Source organism: Pundamilia nyererei, unplaced genomic scaffold (assembly GCF_000239375.1).
Source record: "Pundamilia nyererei isolate P.nyererei 1_Seehausen unplaced genomic scaffold, PunNye1.0 scaffold00082, whole genome shotgun sequence".
In the NCBI taxonomy this organism is placed as follows: Eukaryota; Metazoa; Chordata; class Actinopteri; order Cichliformes; family Cichlidae; genus Pundamilia; species Pundamilia nyererei.
Genome location: NW_005187483.1, coordinates 1,845,476 through 1,865,003, shown reverse-complemented (window position 1 = coordinate 1,865,003; position 19,528 = coordinate 1,845,476). Strand labels below are relative to the sequence as shown.

The 19,528-nt window shown below is 38.4% G+C and overlaps 2 protein-coding genes across 3 annotated transcripts in view; one reads left to right on the top strand and one right to left on the bottom strand.

Moving 5' to 3' along the window:
• Window positions 1-7,153, top strand: part of osmr (oncostatin M receptor) — a 13,700-nt gene extending 6,547 nt beyond the window's left edge. The window contains exons 7-17 of the mRNA XM_005738195.1: window positions 128-261; window positions 359-500; window positions 1,245-1,330; window positions 1,458-1,665; window positions 2,864-3,046; window positions 3,133-3,234; window positions 4,440-4,595; window positions 4,806-4,958; window positions 5,095-5,176; window positions 5,279-5,363; window positions 6,198-7,153. Of these exons, the coding sequence (XP_005738252.1) occupies window positions 128-261; window positions 359-500; window positions 1,245-1,330; window positions 1,458-1,665; window positions 2,864-3,046; window positions 3,133-3,234; window positions 4,440-4,595; window positions 4,806-4,958; window positions 5,095-5,176; window positions 5,279-5,363; window positions 6,198-6,605 (1,739 nt within the window). The 3' untranslated portion in view covers window positions 6,606-7,153. The remainder of the gene's footprint in view (window positions 1-127; window positions 262-358; window positions 501-1,244; window positions 1,331-1,457; window positions 1,666-2,863; window positions 3,047-3,132; window positions 3,235-4,439; window positions 4,596-4,805; window positions 4,959-5,094; window positions 5,177-5,278; window positions 5,364-6,197) is intronic.
• A 7,247-nt stretch (window positions 7,154-14,400) lies between these two features.
• Window positions 14,401-19,324, bottom strand: ykt6 (YKT6 v-SNARE homolog (S. cerevisiae)). 2 transcript variants are annotated; one of them, XM_005738194.1, is made up of 8 exons: window positions 19,254-19,324; window positions 18,603-18,739; window positions 18,385-18,467; window positions 17,541-17,641; window positions 17,348-17,452; window positions 17,080-17,145; window positions 16,431-16,532; window positions 14,401-16,320 (listed from the first exon to the last, which is right to left on the bottom strand). In XM_005738194.1, exons 2-8 carry the CDS (start codon window positions 18,704-18,706, stop codon window positions 16,285-16,287), a joined length of 597 nt encoding a protein of 198 aa, XP_005738251.1. In that variant the 5' UTR covers window positions 18,707-18,739; window positions 19,254-19,324; the 3' UTR covers window positions 14,401-16,284. The 2 variants fall into 2 exon arrangements, with proteins under 2 accessions (XP_005738251.1, XP_005738250.1); XM_005738193.2 differs by having other exon boundaries at window positions 19,083-19,315.
• Between the last annotated feature and the right edge of the window lie 204 nt (window positions 19,325-19,528).

Genomic DNA, 19,528 nt, shown 5'->3' with positions numbered 1-19,528 from the left:
GAAGTGTACCTCTGGTGCAAATTACTGACCTCTGTCATCATTTTAGGTGGGGGAACTTGCACAATCGGTGGCTGACTAAATACTTTTTTGCCCCACTGTACATGGTTCGTGTGTGTGTTGCCATTAGTGTTTCCTGTTGTGAAGTCGCTGAGAGTGAACCGCGGGGTGACAGACGCCACAGTGTCCTGGAGCATGCAGGAAAGCTTGACTCGTATGAACCTTATCTGTCAGGTTGCTACAGTCCCACTCGGCACCGTGGAGGTGAATTCATTTAAGTTAACAATAATAATCATCAAACTGTTGAGTGTAGATTTGACATTTTAGTGCATGTTTTTTTCCCCATTTACTTCTGTAACAGCTGAGGTGCAACAACATTATGAGCAGTTTCTGCGACACAAAACTGGAGCACCTGGTTCCCAACACGAAGTACAATGTCAGAGTACGCTGCACTGTCAATGGACGACTGTGGGGAGAAGGGGCAGAAGAAACCTTCATAACAGGTAAATATAAATATAATTAGAAAAAACGTTGTTTTACAAATATCATATCGTGTTCAAGTCCAGAAAGACTAAAATTATTGAAGGGCAAAAATTAATTTTCAGTGTTTAGCTTTTATCTGCAAAATGATGCTGCATGAAGGAGCAATTATTGCATACAAACATATTTTTATTTTCTCCTGTGTTGCTTATCCTTGTGATGGGTTTGTTCATTTGAAAAGAGACTTAAATGCAACATTTGTGTTTGCAGTTGTTTTTCTTAACATGATCTTCACATGAAAAGTCATCAGTGCACAACGATTTATTAAGCCAGTTATAGAGTAATCAAACTACAAGTATTACTTCACAAAAGAGCAAGCTGACACTTTGCTGGATGTGTTTGAGGTCTCTTCCAATTCTCTTGTTTGTTAAAATTACAAATACTTGAAAATATCAGTAAAGTAAAAAGCAAGAGCTTAGCAACAAACTCCCAAAGAACTTTCATTCTTTCATTTTCTTTCATTCCCCATGTACTATCAGGCTTTGATACAACACTTTTCTTTTCTTACTGACCACTCAAAGCCACATTTCACCATATATTTTAATCTACATGCTGTAAGTACTTTATCTACTGTGGCCAATTTAGAATCACCAACTAACCTAACAAGTCTTGGTCTCGGCTTGCTTTGGTACATACAACAAACAAACAAAGTGCTCTAGTTCAATGATCTGCTGCCTGTTATGCTCTAAACAAGTCATTTTCTTCAGATCCACTGGTGTCCTTGGATTTATGGAGAAGAATACAGCCGCTGTCTAACTCGCGCACTCGTCAAGTTACTCTGATGTGGAAGCCAGTAAGTCATTTTTCTGTGCCCTTTAAGCACAAATACTTGGTGGAATAGTACTCTGGTTTTAGAGAATATACAGTATGTCACCGTTACCTTGAACATCCTTCACCCTTAATTACTAATTTATTCTCAGCGTATTGCTGGCACAGCAGCCACAATAAACATACAAGAGTACACGGTTCAGTGGTCACAGGAAGGCCAAACAGAGTCGAAGAACAGCAGCGTGGGCCAGGCAGTGGTGTCCATTGGCCCAGGAAAGTGTGACTTCACTGTCCAGGCTGTCCTCCCCTCTGGCACCTCCATCCCCGCCAACATCACCATCCCACCAGCAGAGCACAAAGGTGAACAGCTTCTCTACACCCAGAGTCTCTTAAATTTAAATGCTTACTTAGACATTTAACTGTTTTTTTTTTCCTTTGATAAAACAAAGAGTTACAAAAGGGTTAAAAGGGACTTTTAAAAAAACGTTTAAGACTGATTATAACAATTTCAAGTAGTCCAGCCTAGAAATGTAAATGTATTAACAACAAATATCTCTGTTGTTTGTTTCCTTGAATTAAAAAACTAAAAAAGTGAAACAACGAGTGTCACTAGAGATTAATAACAAGTATGATTCAATGCAGAGAGGTCTATTAACACATAGTGAGTGAGGAAGAAACACCCAGTGCATCATGGGAATCCCCCAGCAGTGTACGCCTATTGCAGCATAACTAAGGGAGGATTCAGGGTCACCTGGTCCAGCCCTAACTATATGCTTTAGCAAAAAGGAAAGTTTTAAGCCTAATCTTGAAAGTAGAGATAGTGTCTGTCTCCTGAATCCAAACTGGAAGCTGGTTCCACAGAAGAGGGGCCTGAAAACTGAAGGCTCTGCCTCCCATTCTACTTTTAAATACTCTAGGAACAACAAGTAGGCCTGCAGTGCGAGAGCGAAGTGCTCTTATAGGGTGATAATGGTACTACAAGGTCATTAAGATAAGATGGGGCCTGATTATTTAAGACCTTGTATGTGAGGAGCAGAAGAATTCAATTCTGGATTTAACAGGGAGCCAATGAAGGGAAGCCAAAACAGGAGAAATATGCTCTCTCTTTCTAGTAACCTGTTAGTACTCTTGCTGCAGCATTTTGGATTGACTTAAGGCTTTTTAGGGAGTTTTTAGGACATCCTGATAATAATGAATTACTGTAGTCCAGCCTAGAAATAATAAGTGCATGAACTAGTTTTTCAGCATCACTCTGAGACAGGATGCTCTAATTTTGGCGCTATTGCACAAATGGAAGAAAGCAGTCATACAGTTGTTTAATGTGCACATTGAAGAACATATCCTGGTCAAAGACAACTCCAAAATTCCTCACAGTGTTACTGCCATCAAGAGTAAGCATCTGGTTAGATACTGCATTTCTAAGATTTTTATGGCAGAGTACAATAACTCAAGTTTTATTAGAATTTAGAAGCAGAAAAACACTTTGCATCTTCAAATCTACTCAGCCAGGGTCTAAAGTCCTGAGTTATTTTGCTTTGTTTTGGACTTTTTTCCCCAGAAAATCTCCCAGTACAGAAGCGTTTAGACAGCACCAGCGAGGGTGGTTTCAATCTGACATGGGAAGATCAGAGCACTGCTACCTGTGGCTATGTTGTGGAGTGGTGCGTGGTGGGAAATGCAGTGCCTTGCACTCTGCAGTGGAAAGTGCCAGAGGGAAATAATGCATTGTTATTACATGCTAGTAAGTTTTATTGTTGTTTTCATTCAGCAATTATTGTAAATACATTTACTCTTGTTTAGCATTCACTGTCATATTTTTATTTTTAGGTGAATTCCAAGCAGGTTACAGGTATACATTTTATATTTATGGATGCACGGACAATGGATATGGACTACTGGAGATACAGACTGGTTACTCACAGGAATTCAGTGAGTTTTGTTATTGCGTGTGTGTGTGTGTGTGTGTGTGTGTGTGTTGTATTCATTTATTATGTATAGAAGAGACATTTGAGGCTGAGCGTATTCTAATGTCATAATTCTTCTTACAAAGTGCAGTTAAGATTGACTCTCATGTGATTATACTCTTTGTCTGTTCTGGTAGGTTCCCAAGTTTGTCAGAAATACCATAATTTTTTTTTAAATTAATTTTTGACTCTGCATAGCACCAAAGTAGATTTTAAAATTAAATATATGATTGAAGTGCAGACCTTCAGCTTTAATTAAAGGGGTTTAACAAAAGTATTTAGTATATACCTCAAGTATTCAACCTGAATTATACAATGTTCCCTGTTTTCTGAAACTGAAAAACAAACAGTTCCAGGGCCATGAGGCCTGTTTCCTCATTATTCCACGACAAATTAAGTAGATAAAAGATGTGGAGTTTAAACAGAACCAGTTTTTCTTGACTTGTAGGTTTTCTGACAATCTCGGCTGCTTCAATTGCTTATTGTGATCCAAGAATGATACCATGATATTGAGACTGGGACTCTGTAAGCATCATTTCATCTTTAGCTTTTTACCTTGTTCTTCTTTTAAGTCTCTGGTCTCTAGCACAGAATAGGATGGTGAGAAAACTTCTATCATAGTTTGGATCTGGAGTGTGCAGTTGAAAGTAAACGTTTTATACACTGTAAAAAAAATATTTTTTTTAAACTGTAAAAAAACAAAACATGAAACTTATTTTTTAACAGAGGTTGCTTTTAATGGTAAAATTCAATGTGTTTACAAAACACAGAAAAAAGCAATAATCCTTAAAAAATTAATACAGAGTAGTCCTTTATTTTAAAATGGTACATTGTACTGTACGTTTACCATTTTTACAGAGTAGTAGTTAAAATTTTGACACAGGATATCCTATCTTTGACTAATAGGGGCACCCTGTAAACAAGATAGTCTTTCCTGTTTTGCAGTTCTGATATGCAGAGTGGAGTAATTACTGTGATGCAATCATCTGAAGAGCTACATGTTTAAATAACAAAATACCACATTAGTATAGGTATTTTATAGAAGTTGAGGTTTTGAACTCCGGGGAAACTTTGTTTTGAGAAACTGCATTGTTGCTTTGACACCAGCTAAGCTGCAAATGTTTTAATTAGTTCGGCCTTCCTTCCTCATTACTATCTCCTGTTTCTCAGATTCTGTTCAGCGCCCAAGTCTGGTTGAACCTGTTCAGAGTACTTCCTCTTCTGTGACACTGGAGTGGCATTACAATGAAGATGATCCAGCTCAGCCAGCATTCATCATGGGGTACCTGGTTACAGTGCAGGAAGTAGGATCTGTTTTGCTGCCAGGTCAGGTTGCGAGAGAGTGTGGAGGAATAAACCAGCAATGTTGATCTTCTTCATCTTAATCTCAGTCTGTGGACGTGTTCTAATTATTTACATGATTGAATTTATTTCGTATTTCTGGGCAGTGTCAGATAAACCTGATTTGAGTTAAACTTAGTCAGGATGGTGCCCAGCACAATTATTTAATCTGTGTATCATCCTGCGTACATCTAGATGGGTCCAATGTCTCAGTTGCAGAGCCCCACGTGAAGTTTGTGACCATAGAGAGTCTGAAGGAGAACACAGAGTATACTTGCTCTGTGAGTGCTCTCACTAAAGAGGGGCCTGGGCTACCAGCCAGCATTACCTTCAGAACCAAAAGCAACTGTGAGTTTTAAAACACGCAGGGGGATCCCAGAGATACCGCTACTGAACTGTATTCTTTCCTGGGAGAACCTTTGATAGAAGATGTCAACTTCCAGTGCATGAAGTAATTAATTTCAACTTCTTTTTCCTCCTGTAGACTCTTCTCTCATAATCAAGGTACTGACTCCCATCTTTTTACTCATGGGCTTCACTGTTCTCCTGTGGTCCCAAGTGAAAATGTGAGTAAGGTCATCTTTCAATAGAGACCTAAAGATAGAATCTTGAAGATGATGATATAAACCATTTTGAACTCTTTAAAAAAAAGAAACTATCTGTTTCAGTGTGAGGAGCAGGCTGAAGGAGATATTTATTTACCCTGTGGATATGAACATTAAAACTCCAGAGTTCGAAAGCTTCCTGCAAGAGGTATGAGCTAATCACTGAGAGAGCAAAAAAAAAAAAAATGCACAAAGAGGAAATATCCAGCCTAGGAAGGAATGATATCTATTTCTGACACAAGATTCTAGCTGCTCAGCAGTCCTAGGTCTTTGTCATATTTTTGTTTCATCATAAACCAAATGTTTTTCCACTGATGGACTGCAGGCAAGCCAGTTCAGCCAGCTGATTCTCCCACTACAAAGCCATGTTGTTATAATGACTGCAGTATGCAGTTTAGCATTGTCTTGCTGAAATATGTAAGGCCTCCTCTGAGAAAGATGTCTGAATGGGTGACAGTGTTGCACCAAAACGTGTAGATCAATTGCATAGACACCTATTCCCCCCTAATACCATCAGAGATGCAGGGTTACGAACTGAGTGCAGATAACAAACCGAACGGTCCTTCTCCTCTTTAGGTCCACAGAAGACAACAGCATTTCTGTGTTGTCTTCACGTTTGGCTTGTTCTTTGCACGGTAGAACTGTAACCTGTCAAAGATTTCTGGAAGTCTTCCAGTGCCCTTGCAGTGATTTGCAGGAATGAATCATGCCTGTTTTAAGTCAATTTCACCTGAGGGCCCAAAATTTAAAGCCATCCAATAAGATAATAATCAAAGTTTTCATTAGTTGTCCAAACATTATAAACAGATTGGTGAATCTCTGCCTATCTTTACTTCTGAGAAACACTGCCTCTCTCAGATGCTTTGAGACATGCTGCTACCATCAGTCTAAACCTTTGATTCCCCCGCCCCCGCCTAACTAGGTTTGTGTTTATATTTGGATTTGTGCCTGTCACTTAAGTTATCATATCTTCTTTGCACAGACTGATCAGTGGCTGCAGTCTCAGAAGCCAGAGGAGTGCATCAGCTGTGACATCCAGATTTTGAATGGCAGACCCTCTCTAAATGAAATAACTGCACTGAGAGATTCTGAGCTTATGAATGAACCATGCTCTCCTAGTTTGCAGTCCTTGCTTTCATCTTCATCACCTTCTTGCATGCTGCTCGAAGCAAATTACTGTCCACAGTTAGCTACTCTGCCCTGGGACAGACCAGCCTCTCAGCAAGTCACAAGCCTGATGAACAGGAGTTACTTATACACTTTGAAGGAGGGTTACTCTGAACCACCTAACGTTGTATTCAGTGAAACCAAATCAAGCTTTGAAGCTTCTGACTGCCCCCTTGAATCATGCGGTGTCATATATGGTTATATCGCCAATGATTCTTTATAAATACTGAGTCAAGTCTGACTCAGTATTTCTTCCTGTCCCATACCGTAAATACAGAATTTGTTTATTAGACATATTGTGAATCAGCTATCCTGTATTCATGCTAAACTGTAAATTGCAGAAGTGGTTTTGTTTAAAAATGATATTATATGGGTGTTATAACAAAGAATTAGTAGTGCACAAAACTCAAATCAGATTGTCTAAAGTTTGATGTGAGAAGAGAAACAAAAACTCTGGATTTTGCTCAACTGTGAAGGAACTGGAGATGTTATCTACAGGATGTAAGTGCTGCAACAGATAAGGTAGATGAGCAGGCTTAGATGTTTGCATATTTTCTGAGCATGACTTTGTAACATAGCTTGTGATGCAGAAGGTGCTGATAGTTGTGTAGTTGTTAATGGGATGTAGGTATAATGCTTGAAGTGCCGTGCTATATGAATCCATAGTTAAAAACGCGACTCGTGTAGCATTGCTATTAGCTCATTTGGTTCAGCAGGTGACTCATGTGTCCTTTGAAATGAAAACATGAATAAAGTGCTTTTCTATATAAATGTAAGAACATTATTAGAGGTATTAGTTTAGGAATTTTTAACACTGCCATCTTTTCGCCTTTTCTCCATATCCTTTTAGACATCCCAGCCCTGTCTGATTCTCTGGCATGCATGCTCACATTCACACTAGATTAACTTGGCTCAACTTGTTTTCTTTTCAGAATCCTATTAAATGGCTTTCTTTTTATTTTCAAGCATTATTAAAATATCCGTTTTCTTTCTTTTGTCATGAAGGTTGAATTAAAAAAAAAAAAGGAAAATTCGAGGAAATGTTTAGTCATCATTTCTCTGGAATTTCTCGATCAGTGACTCATAATTGGAATTTTACACTTCAGCTCAGGTCTACTTGTTGTAACAGGTTGTTCAGCAAATTCTCACCTAAGTTTACATGCATTGTGTTCTATACAGTTATTATGCAGTTAGCACACCGGGTACAGCTCATAATCTAATTTAATACAAAGTAGATTCAGGTTGTGTTCTATCGTCTTTCACATTTACATTTTACAGTTGAAATTAGTGGGGTTTTTTTTAGCTCAGTTATTTCTAAGCCTTCTAGGAAACTGAGTGAAGTCTATAGCATTTCAGACTCCAGTTATGATTCTATTTTAAGATCACACCTTTTGATAACATGATTTATAAACTGTTACAATTTGTTTTTGACCAATAGTTGAAAGTACTAAGTATTTGTACTCATATTAGTTTTAGTAACTAACACAAAGTTGCAAAAATGCCCTTCTGACAGGTTGTTCAAATAATACCTTGTATAAGGCAGAACTCACACATTCACCAAATACTTTTCATAAAAAGTAAAACATGACAATTAGGACATCTTAATTAAATCAAGTCCTATCCTTGTATATTCACTGTTTCTGCTGTTAATCAAACCACACATCTGCCTTTTTTCCATGCCTTTAAATCAAATGCAATCAAGCCATGACTGGTTTGGATAATTCAAATGTGGAGTATCATATATATTCATATTTAAAATCAAAAGTTTCAGTATCTCTACTGAAATCTATTCAAGCTTCCTCCACCTGACACTTCTCCCCCACATTCGCTCGTTATGAAGAGCCAAGCGTCAAAAATGGTTAAAATGAGACACACCTGAGTTGATATGACAGAAATAACTGCTCAGACTTAAGAAAATGTGGTTCATCAGAGACATGCAGTATAGCATATGTATATGTGTGTGTATAGCATAGAAAAGACCAGAAATACTTTTTCTCCTCCTTTGCTTCTTTCACATAGATTTAAATTGAGTCACACAGGACTACATGACTGGTAAATCAGAATAGATTCCTCATTACAGTCACATGAGCACTTAAGCTGTCGATTACTTTTTTTCATTAACATTTCTGCATGAATTCTGGAGAAAAAAAAGACCAAAAGAAACAAAAACAGGTGCTGTACAGCCTGAGAGATATTGAAACTATTGACTCAGAACTTTACTCAGCCCATATTATAAACACCTAAAATAAACAAAGAAAGTAGTTGATTAGATTCACCAAACAGTCGCATCCACTAAATGTAAAAAATACTTTTATTATAGACTCATACAGTAGTTACAAAATCCTGAGGAGCAATTGTGCACATAAGCTTGTCTGAGGCACCACTAGGTGACAGAACAGGATAAAATGGTGAATGCTACTCTGATCTGATAATCCAATCCAAAATATTATAAAGAAATGCTAATACGAAATAAGGACACATGCTTAAAATATAAAGATCCATTTGGTACAGTTGAGAAATAAAAAGCTTAAATAGCTACATATACTAAAAAAAAAAATACTATATTCTCTCTGTCTTAGAGTCATTTACATGCAGCTCAATAGTCACTGGAGCGAGTTGTAGCCTCCCTCAGTAGTGCATAATTCACAGAAAACAGACAGACCTGCCAAAACAGTGTTTAACGTCACCATGACTCTTTAAGTAAACAGAAGCCACCAGCAGACCGTAAAGCTGAGGAGGCACATGTGGCTCATCCATTTAGTTTAGCCAATGTCCATGAAATTTAAAATCCAAGATAACAGAACCGCTGCCAGATATCGTCCATGTCTTCACATAGAAGTTCTCTGATGTACTCTTACCCTCAACTTGTTGTGTTTTCTGGAGAGAAAAAAAAAAAGAGACAACCAACACAAATGAGTGTATTTGCATGCAATAAAGCAGTGAAATGGAATAGGTGCTTATCAAGAAATGGGGAACAATTTGTGTTTTTGTGACGAGCTCAGATACAAAGTTCAGACGTGTGACCCCTAAAAGCAGGTGAACAAACTGCTGTTTGCTCGACTACAGTGTCAACAAGATCCAACAGAAGCTTCGGCAAAATCAAGTTTCAACTTGCACCCGTTCCTTACCGTTGTGGCGGTGACACCATACACTTCCACAGAATAGCATACAGTCCAAGCAAAAAGGCGATGAACAATGCGGCTGCAATGGAACCTAAAAAGCACAAAAACATTCATGTTTTACAAATTCATTCATATCATGCATTAGCACTTAAATCTCAACATAAACTAAGGGAAGCGTCGTACGATATGCTGCTTCTGTAATATCTGACAAGCATGCATAATTTGTTTACATGCTTTTATTACTGAATTCATCTGTTCTTAAACAGATAATAAAAACTGTTATATGGCTCTATATGCTCATATACACGCTCCTCATTTCCCTATCTATTTGCTTAATAGTATTAAAAGAAAGATTCACTCTGCAAGCAAAAACAAGACAAATCCTGTTTAGCACTTCGTGCATTTCTTTTGCCACTTCTTAGACCTCTAATCTCTTATGATACAAAGACAATATAAAGTGCAGTTATAAATTCTGGGACTCCACCCACAAAACCTGAGCATCGTTGCTGTAATTCCTTATCTGACTCACGATCCATCACAATTCACAGGTTACTGCAGTGTGTAAAGTACACAGAGAACTTGATGAGTTTTCTTGTCATTGGTTGGCTCTACTTCACAATGAGTGTGAATAAGAGAAGGGCCCTCGCAAACAATCATATCAATTAAATATATCACCAAATAAAAGTGGTTGAGTTTAGGAATATTATGATTACAGAGACGCACTTAACACATCAACATGTCGCAGCATTGACCATATGACCAGATCCTAATAGAATGGTGACAGGAAAGTCACCAAAAAAAAAAGCAAAAAAAAAAAAGAAGCTGTGAAATGACAAATATAAACTTGACCTTGAGGACAGTTTGGGTGAAAACCCTTTAGCTGGTCGGTGTGTGTAGGTTTTACAAAAATCTTAAAAATACTCTAGAAGTGCCGATTCTTGTAAACTGTAAACAGATGGGTGAAAATACCTTACCATAGCATGGTGTTAAAAAATAATATAAAAATCCTTTAGTTAAATTTGCCCCCTCCCCTTCATGAGCATCTTTCTTTTCTGCATCTCAGTGCACAGCTTTTCCTCCAGTGTGTCAAATTGGTAGCGTGTTGACTTGCATTTTTGTTTCAGGGAAGCGGCCTGCCTGCAGACCAGACCTTTTATCACTTTAAAATATTTAGTGCATCATGAAACAAACAGTTTGAAAAGAAGAACCAGAACTGCTGAGCAGCTAGAATCCTACATCAGACAACAGAAGGAAAGTCCTCTCACAAAAGTCCAGCAGCTGGTCTCCTCTGTTCCCAGATGTTTACAAAGCGCTGTTAAAAAAAAAAAAAAAACCCAAAGAAACCACATCTCAACTTTTTTGAGATGTGTTGCTACCACCAAAGTCAAAATTCCATTTTGTTTTTACATCGCATCTCAACTTTTTGGATTTGGAGTTGTTGTGTTAATGGATAACACAACAAGAGGATGCTTCAGGTCATGCATTTATCCTGATACGCTAAGAAACCTGAAGTCATCATCTTAAAACTGCTATTTGCCTCCGGGCTGTAGCTACAGAATCAGCTCTCATTACCAGGGTTGATCCTTTGCCACATAAGTTGATGTTTGCTCTGTGCACAATGGGCCTTCCAGGCAGCGATGTTTAAAAAACAAACAAACAAACAAACAAAAAAAACCCTCCAGATACACAAGGAAATGACTGAAGGAGAGAGACATCAAATTTACATCAGGTAGGTTTTTTATTTTTATGACCACTGTCCCTAAAATGTATGACTGCACCTAATAATAATAATGATGGGATTTCATTCGACTTTCAAGTTCTGGGTGTTTGATCCTCTTCACTTACACTTACACTTATTTCAAACATCAGATAAAAAGTGTACCACAAACTTTGCTTACAGAAGCGCAGTTTACTTAATAAGATGTGCTATATGCTCTTTTTTTTTAGCCCTCTAAAGTTTTGAACTTTAAAACAACTTTTAAGTTTGAGTTCTCTGGTCAAGCATACGCATACTTCAACAGCGAAACACGTCCGGTCACACCGACAGGAGCTCCATGAGCAAACAGCAACATGACAACAAGAGCAATCTAAAGTCACAGGGGTGCAAAGCTTATTTAACACAAGGGTCCGAAGATAAGAGAAAAATCTGCCTCCGTGTCTCAACAAAACCATGCAGGATATCAAAAAGGTCATATACAAACACAAACTCACACACAGCACAACAGCAAAGCATCATATTTGTGTTTATGGCTCATTCAATAAATATAGCCCTAAACAATTTGACCAAAGTCAGACAGTATTTTGCAGTCACACTCCTAAAATAACTGTAAAGTGTTTCTAAGGTGTTTTCAAGCTTGGCTGACTGTTGGTTGTGTAACTTGATTCGGTTTATTTTCAGTCTCGACTCTCTGGGAGAAACAGGCATTTTTGTTAGTTGTTGACTGAAGGTGGTCCATTTCACGTTTTCTCTCTCTCTTTGCAACAGGCCCTACATGGTGTAGAAAAACTTAATTTTAGACAAAAATTATGCTCACCTGGGATCATTCCATTAGTAAAAGTAGGAGAGTCCTTTGAGTTGGGATGAGTGGCAGCTGCAGTAGAAACTTTACAAGGAAGAAAACAGAAATACATGAATCCACAGCTAAAAAAAAGTCTATTTAAGATATATACTTGCCTGCATAACAAATGTAAAAATATGACACAGTATTTTAAATTTTTACTTAAAAGTTCCATGTGAGTGTAAAGGACATAAACAACATTGAATTAACACTGAATAAATAACATAATTGTGAAATACTCTGATCGGGATTCAACAATTTTATTCCCAAGCAGCTTTTGCTGTGATGCTGGTGAAACTGTGTCAGTTAAAGATTCAAATCTACACAGTGCTCACACTGCTGCAATACACATGCTTCCTTCTCAGTGAGCACACTTTTTTACTACATGAACAGTTCCAGAAGCAGTTGGTTGATCCTCACTGTCTCCATTAAAATCAGAAACACCCCTTTCGTGTAATCCATACCCACAGTTGTTGCATAACACAGTAAATAATTTGCATTTTTGTGCAAGTTATTGCTATGCGTTCGTGTTGAGCAGAGACTATTGGGCGTCACTGAAACTGTGCCATGTTGTTTTTTTGCTCCCTATAAATAGAATGGACTGAATGGAATTCACCTGAAGTGAATTTATTGGATTCTTTCATCGAGTTTCAGGTAGTTAAGGCACTTTTTGGTGGAGTTACTATCCACGCATAATACCGTGCCTAAAATGAAAACACTACAAAATATTGCAGCATCTCTTTCATTCTGTTATCTTGGGACTCTTCTGGTGAACTTACGATTGCAACCCAAGAGGAAGAAGACAGGTATGAGAAAACCTCAAGGAAGAGATAAGACCTACCATTGCTCTGCTGCACCGCATGTGACAACTGCTCCCCGAGATCTCGGTCGACCATCTGAAAGTGCAAGCAAAACATTCGGGTTTGAACACAAGAGTGCTGCCTACACACACACACACACACGGAGCGGGTCTTTTAACTCGCCTTCTTTGTTAAAAACGTGTACATCTAACGTGTGTTACAGCAGATGTAGGAACTTGCTGCAGGAAGTTAAGGTGAAAAATCGGAGCGTTTGGGGGGCATCGACAGGCACAAAGGTAAGAGAATGTCCAAGAAAATGTAAAACGTGTGCGCCAGAGCAACGCTTGAGCGTGTGAATCTACTTACAGCCAAACAGAACAGGAACAGGTTACGCTCCCAGTAAAAACAATCAAACAAGCCCGCTTATAAACACCTAAATCAGTACCGTGTCACCGTCGTCAGACAGATCCCGACAGACTTGTTTTTGGTACATTGTCGCTCACAAAACACACAAAAAGCGCTTCCTTCTCACCTTTGAACTATTTCCGTTATTGATTAGAGCGCTGCTTTTGTTTTTCATCTCCGTCCACATTTTCAGGGCTGTGCGGCCAGACTTCATCAACTCATGCTGTTTTTCTCACCTCAGCGGCGCCCTGAGACGCACCTCTCGTGGTGCGTTCATGTGCTTCTTTTTGAACTCGTACAACAGCGCACACAAGCTTGCTGCTAATTTTCGACGGTGTAGAAACGATTAGGCTACATAAGTAAATTGATTCTTATGTGCTCTATACTGCTGTAATATTAAATTAAGGAAATGCAACATATACTTGCTTGTTTGTTTATCACTTGGACTAACCTTTGATTAAAAGGGCTCCTTGATGCTTAATTTACAATGAAGTGGAACTAATGCCCCCCTCATTATTTTCTGTCATGTATACCGCTACAATGGTTGCTCTTCATATTAAACTTAAGATAATACACTGAGTGTGAATAAGTGTCAGGCTTTTAAATTGCTCCAAAGACTGTTTCAAAAAGTTGCTTCACTGGTCTTGGCTCTGTGTGACGCTGGTGACACACAAAGAGGTAGCCAATTAAAATAAATATAGAAATTAAAATGAAGGAGTTAAAACTGATTGCTTTATTTTTTGGGGCCTACGCCAATGCGTCCTAAAAGATATGAGGATTATTTTAAAATGTAAATCATACAAAGCTGCTCAAGTAGGAGTCCAAGAACGAAATATGAAAATGAAACTGAGCATAACAACTCCACTTTAAGCCACGCTGCATGGCTACACCATTTTAACATTTCTTTAAAGTTACATTTCCTACAGCAAGTGAAGGAGGCGCCAGATCGGCTCAACTTCCTGCAGGAAGAAAGCAGTCACATATCGCAAAAGTATGCTGATCCAAGATAATTATATTTACAGCAGGACTACTGATTTTGAGTGAGTGTATACAATGTTTTCCTGCCACCACATTTACCCTGATAAACGCACTTCCACTCGGATAGATAAAACAATAAGGACATGGGACACAGCAAAACACTCTGCTTTTTGTCTAAGCAAGATTACATGTTCTGCAAACAGTGTTTGAACAAGTCAGTGTTCCAAAAACAAAACGTTAACACAGACAGAAAATTCATTTATTATCAGAAGTCTCCGTTTTGAATTTGAAGACCACATCTTGACCAAAATATGTTTAATGCAGACCGTTTAATACACTGGTCAGAGTAAGACCTGACCTGCAAATAGCCACAGCATAACTCCACAGATCAGACAGACAATCAAATTCAACTTGTTAATTGGAAAATTGCAGGGGGGAAAAAAAAAGAAAAAAAAAAGAAGAAGAAGAAAGAAATTAAACAAATTTGCCAGAGTCATACGAATAGAATATACACAAAAGTTAATTTATGAGAAATATTTGTTTTTCTCTCCATTAAAGAGAATCACACAAACAGTCTGCAGATATTGCACAAAGGTTTACACTGTAAAAGCAGAAAGAGCAACTCCAGATCACTCACTCTCTCTCTCTCTCACACACACTCACACGCAGGCACTCAGCATTAATAGAGCCTGAAGCCGGATGGTATATTTCACAAAAATCACTCACACTCACAGACATACACATACAACAGACAAGAGCATGGAGAAACATCTAAAATGCACAACCAAAGGCATATCTTCCTGAAGAATGAACTTTCTACCCCTACCACCAAAGGAAAAAACAAAGCTCCTCTAGTCAAACCGCGTCGGTCATGGAGTGTCTTAAAGTAAGTGGGGTCTAAAATATTAGTCAACAATTGTTTGTTCTCACTTTAAACTTAATTTAATCAAAACTTGACCAGCACACAAAAACAGGGCAGAGAGTGCATGAGCACCTGAGGTTACCCAGAATCACCATTGTCAAAAAAAAAAAAAAAGGGTGGTAAAATGCCAGTGATCCCAGAGGGATTACAGACAGATGTACAAGTCGTCCAAACACAAAAACCTGATTAAGTGTTGTGTGTGGGATATCAGTATGGAAGCATGGCTACGGTACACATCGTAAATGAGTGCAAACACGGCAGCGGGTTTCATGTTAGTCACACTGTAATAAGGCTGCATCTATGGCAAACATCGTTATACATTTTATATCTAATCTCCGACTTCTCATTAGCTTCAAGCATTTTCATCATCACTTAACAAAGCAGTTATCCAAAGTGGGAATGTTAACGATTTCAACAAGAAAGAAATTATGTAACCGAACCCTGTACAGAAGAGAAGTTTAAAAATCTCTGTCTAAGCAGCTATCACATGTCAAAACAGCAATCTGCTGTCTTGGCTCATTTTAGAGTTTTTCTGCTGACCTCAGCACTGAGGTTCATGAAACCATAAAGTGAATGAGCAGGGCCACCTTGTGGGCACAGAAGGACTGAACTGCAATGCTGACACGCCGAATGAACAGAGATAAGACTGTGGGATTGTCAGAGTTGCCATGAAGCAGTAGCACAACCATGGTTAATACTACTTCGAATTTTAAGAGTGGAGACCAGACAGTCAAGATCTGATTCAATCAAGATAACATTAAATGGTTTGAAGACATTTTAACGACACATCACCAATACACGACGTCACACTTATGTCTCCGGCTGGTACTGAAAAACTGCACAGATGTTTACCTTTTCAATGGTTAAAAATAATTCATGTTACTTTTCCCCCCTGACCAAACCCCATCACTCCTTCAGCCCCCATCAGTCACAATCCACAGAGGTCGCATTTCAGACTGGCCATCCTTTCTTGCTCTCTTCTCGGTGTCCCATCTTGGATTTGACGGCCCCTGAACTGTCTTGGTTGAGAGCTGGTGGCAGGTGGATGATGGGAGTTGTAGGAAAAGCAGAAAGGCAGAGATAGAGAGGCATGTCCAAGAAGGACGAGGCAGCGACATCACATGATTTCACAGCAAGAGTTCTGTTTCCGTGCCTGAAGGTTAAACACAAACAAATATGCAAATAATTTGCCCTGCTTAGTAAATTCAGCGCACAGTCTTGAAATTTAGCATAATGTCAATAAGGTCAGTCATTCAAACTTACAGTCTTGTAGAAGGCTTTAGACTGGTTTCCCAGATGCTCCGACTTTGCCACAAGATCATCCAGTTTCTCTCCTCTTTCCAGCAGACTTTCCATGGTGTTGTGCTGCAGACAACAAAATATTTATTTATGAAACAACAGAAACACTACAACTTGGCTTTAGTTAAATAGATTGCCCAATATGGTTAAAAAAATTGCAGTTAATAAGAGAAAGTTGCCTTTCAATCCATTACATTTTGTCAGATGACAGGATAACATAAAGTCCAAATGCAAACCTTTCCAATCCTTGCCAATCTGGACCCTATGCTATGAAGCGAGTTCAACATACCCAGGGTATGTCTAACTCCAGAGAAGTTAATAAATGTCTAAAGAACATAAAAATGTGAATGTAAAAGGAACAAAAAAAATGCGTTTTTGTGCTTCATTCCTAAGTTTTAGTAAGGTATAAGTTGTGATGGCTTTTCCATCTGCATTCCAGAGGGATAAGGAATAACTATGAACACATCTGATTTCTGAAGTAATTGAAAGCATGTATTAAAAAGTTTTTTTAAGAGTCCATCATCTCTTTCTGTGTTCTCATGCAATGCAAAATTTGAGTATAAATTAATGTGGACACTTCTCTACTTTGATTTATGTATGAACGGTGGTTTACCAAAATGATCTTTGTCTCATCCAGCTCCGCCTGCACTTTGGTCATTGCATCAGCTTCCCTGGGGTTCTGTGGATAAATACAAAAATACAACCAGCTATCAAGTAGATGCATTTCGCACTATACAAGTAAATTCTGCCAAATGATGTGAGAATCTGGTGATTATGGAGTCCTTCTGATATTGTTTTAAAATCACACAAACAGTCTAGTTGCAGTCATACACTATCAGATCTTTCGTTAAAATAAATTCTGAGAAGTAAACCAAACTGACCTGGTATTTAGAGAGGTGAATGTCAAGGGCTTTGTAGTTAATGGTGTCAGGATTACCAGAAGGCCAGTCTATACTGTCCACTTGCCTAGAGAACTCCTCTAATACCTAAAAAACAAAACAAAACAATGTCAATATTGAAATCACAACAACAAGTCTCATAATATATATATTTTATAAAATATATATAAACCACCTTGTCAAGCAATGTGAAACAGACTCTCTGTGGATATTCAGTATCTGCGATGACTACAGCACCCAAATTGTCATTTCTCACATACACATGGCACAGGTACTCTGAAAAGAAAAACAAAAACAAAGAGCAAGGTGTGTTGTTATCAGAACAATTTTCACCCGATCTTATTGTACAGGAAAACTACAGTGTCTACTGGTGCATTGAAGAAGGGCCAAAGAATAAAAAACCTTATTAAAATACAACTTAGCAAAATGTTCTCCATAAGACTCCCAAAATAAAAACAAACAACACACACTGATTATGAAGCATAATTCTGTAATGACATTTGCTAAGGTCCATGTCACATGATATGATGATTCAGCCTGCATGAAATTGAAGAGAGGAAAGGCAGTCTGTGTACTCCAGGAACAAGGAAATGTTTAGCATCATTGTTTTGAGACAGCTTACATTTTACTTTATTATACTGTTTAAACTTGACTTAAAATGTCCATTTTCAGGCCAGAGAACATGTTACAGCCCCATCACAATTTCCCAGTCAAACATCAAATCACTTTTAAGCAGAAATCTCCTTCTGCCCTGCTGTGACACAGGACACTGCAGGAAGTCATTTCTTTATGATATTACAAATCACAACTGTTATATATCAAATTATTTTTCTCGTCCTTTGAGATCTGTGATAGTCTTTAGTTTTCCATGTAAGCGGCTAATGTGCAACCTTTTATACCAATACCACTGTAAGAGGATACTTGGCAAAAGGTTACCCTGAATCTGTAGGGTCCTCTCTGATGCAACAGCACTAATCACTGCATCACAGGGCCACACCTAAAACACTAAATCTGTTTACCTTGTTCTTTGACAGAGGCACGGGTTCCTTGAGATGTTCGTTCAACAATCAAGGCACTGGTGAAGGTCATGAACTCCTGAATGCTAAACAAACCAAAGCAATACTTAGTGTAGAGAAGGAAACACTTAAAAATAGTGAAATAAATACTACCCGTGATGTGTGAGGCACGGGTCAGTAAACTACAGTAAAAACTGTTTCGTTTCGTTAGTGAGACGCACCTGGAGCGCTGAAAGAAACTGAAGGAGGACAGGTCGTAGGCCGCTTTGAGAAGATTGGATTTGGTCGCTCCTTTGTAGAGGATGCTGAGACTGTAGAGCTTCATATTGCCACCGGTTCGTGTGTCAGTTACACAGTCCTGATAACACAAAAACAATCACATGAGAGCATTATCCTTTATCCGGCTCAGCTAACTAGCTTCCCTGCTAACAAAAAAGGGAAACTTCAACGATGTGAAGCTCGCAGCAAAAGCAGTCGCCGCCTAGATAAAAGCTTGTAGGCTAACTGTTTACTCTCAGCCATAGTCATCTTAGATTAACAATTTTCCCTCCTTACAGATGGGATTAACAGGCTGACTGACGGCGAAAAGCAAAGACTGCAAAGAAGTTGATTCAAGTTTTAAACTTGTCAAGAAAATTACAAAATTTAATCAGATTAGCTCTAGGTGCTATCTACTCTAAGGCAGGCCTCGGCTAACTTACCAGCTAAAACTATCGCAAACCGTCTGATTCCAGTAAAAACAGACAGAAAAAGTCAAATTCCGTATTAAAATAAAACTCGTGGGTATGCACGAAACACGTCCACCAAACTAGTCACAGTATAGTTAGCGCTAACTTAACAGTTTTTAACATGAACTTAAAGTGACCAATCACCACGTCACGGTCCCCAAACGGTGCAATCTGACATTCACTCCGCTGTAAACACGCACACCGCTGTGCTAATAGTTCCGGTTGGTTGCCAGATTCAAAGCGATATTATATCTACCTAATATAAACGTATTTACACGGAGGGAAATCTTAGACACACGGATGGATAACAGTCAGTCTTAAACGGATCATATTTATTTTTCATCTAAGGTACTATGTACATTATTGGATGCAGCAAATCTCATTTTTATCGGTTTAGATTAGCAGGATTATGAGATTGT

Coding starts and splice junctions, on each gene's coding strand:
- ykt6 (XM_005738194.1), bottom strand. CDS start 18,706: ATGAAGCTCTACAGTCTCAGCATCCTCTACAAAGGAGCGACCAAATCC. Junction 17,642..18,384: donor TGCCTCTGTCAAAGAACAAG/GTAAACAGATTT, acceptor TTTTCTTTTCAG/AGTACCTGTGCCATGTGTAT. Junction 17,146..17,347: donor TTCACCTCTCTAAATACCAG/GTCAGTTTGGTT, acceptor ATTTATCCACAG/AACCCCAGGGAAGCTGATGC.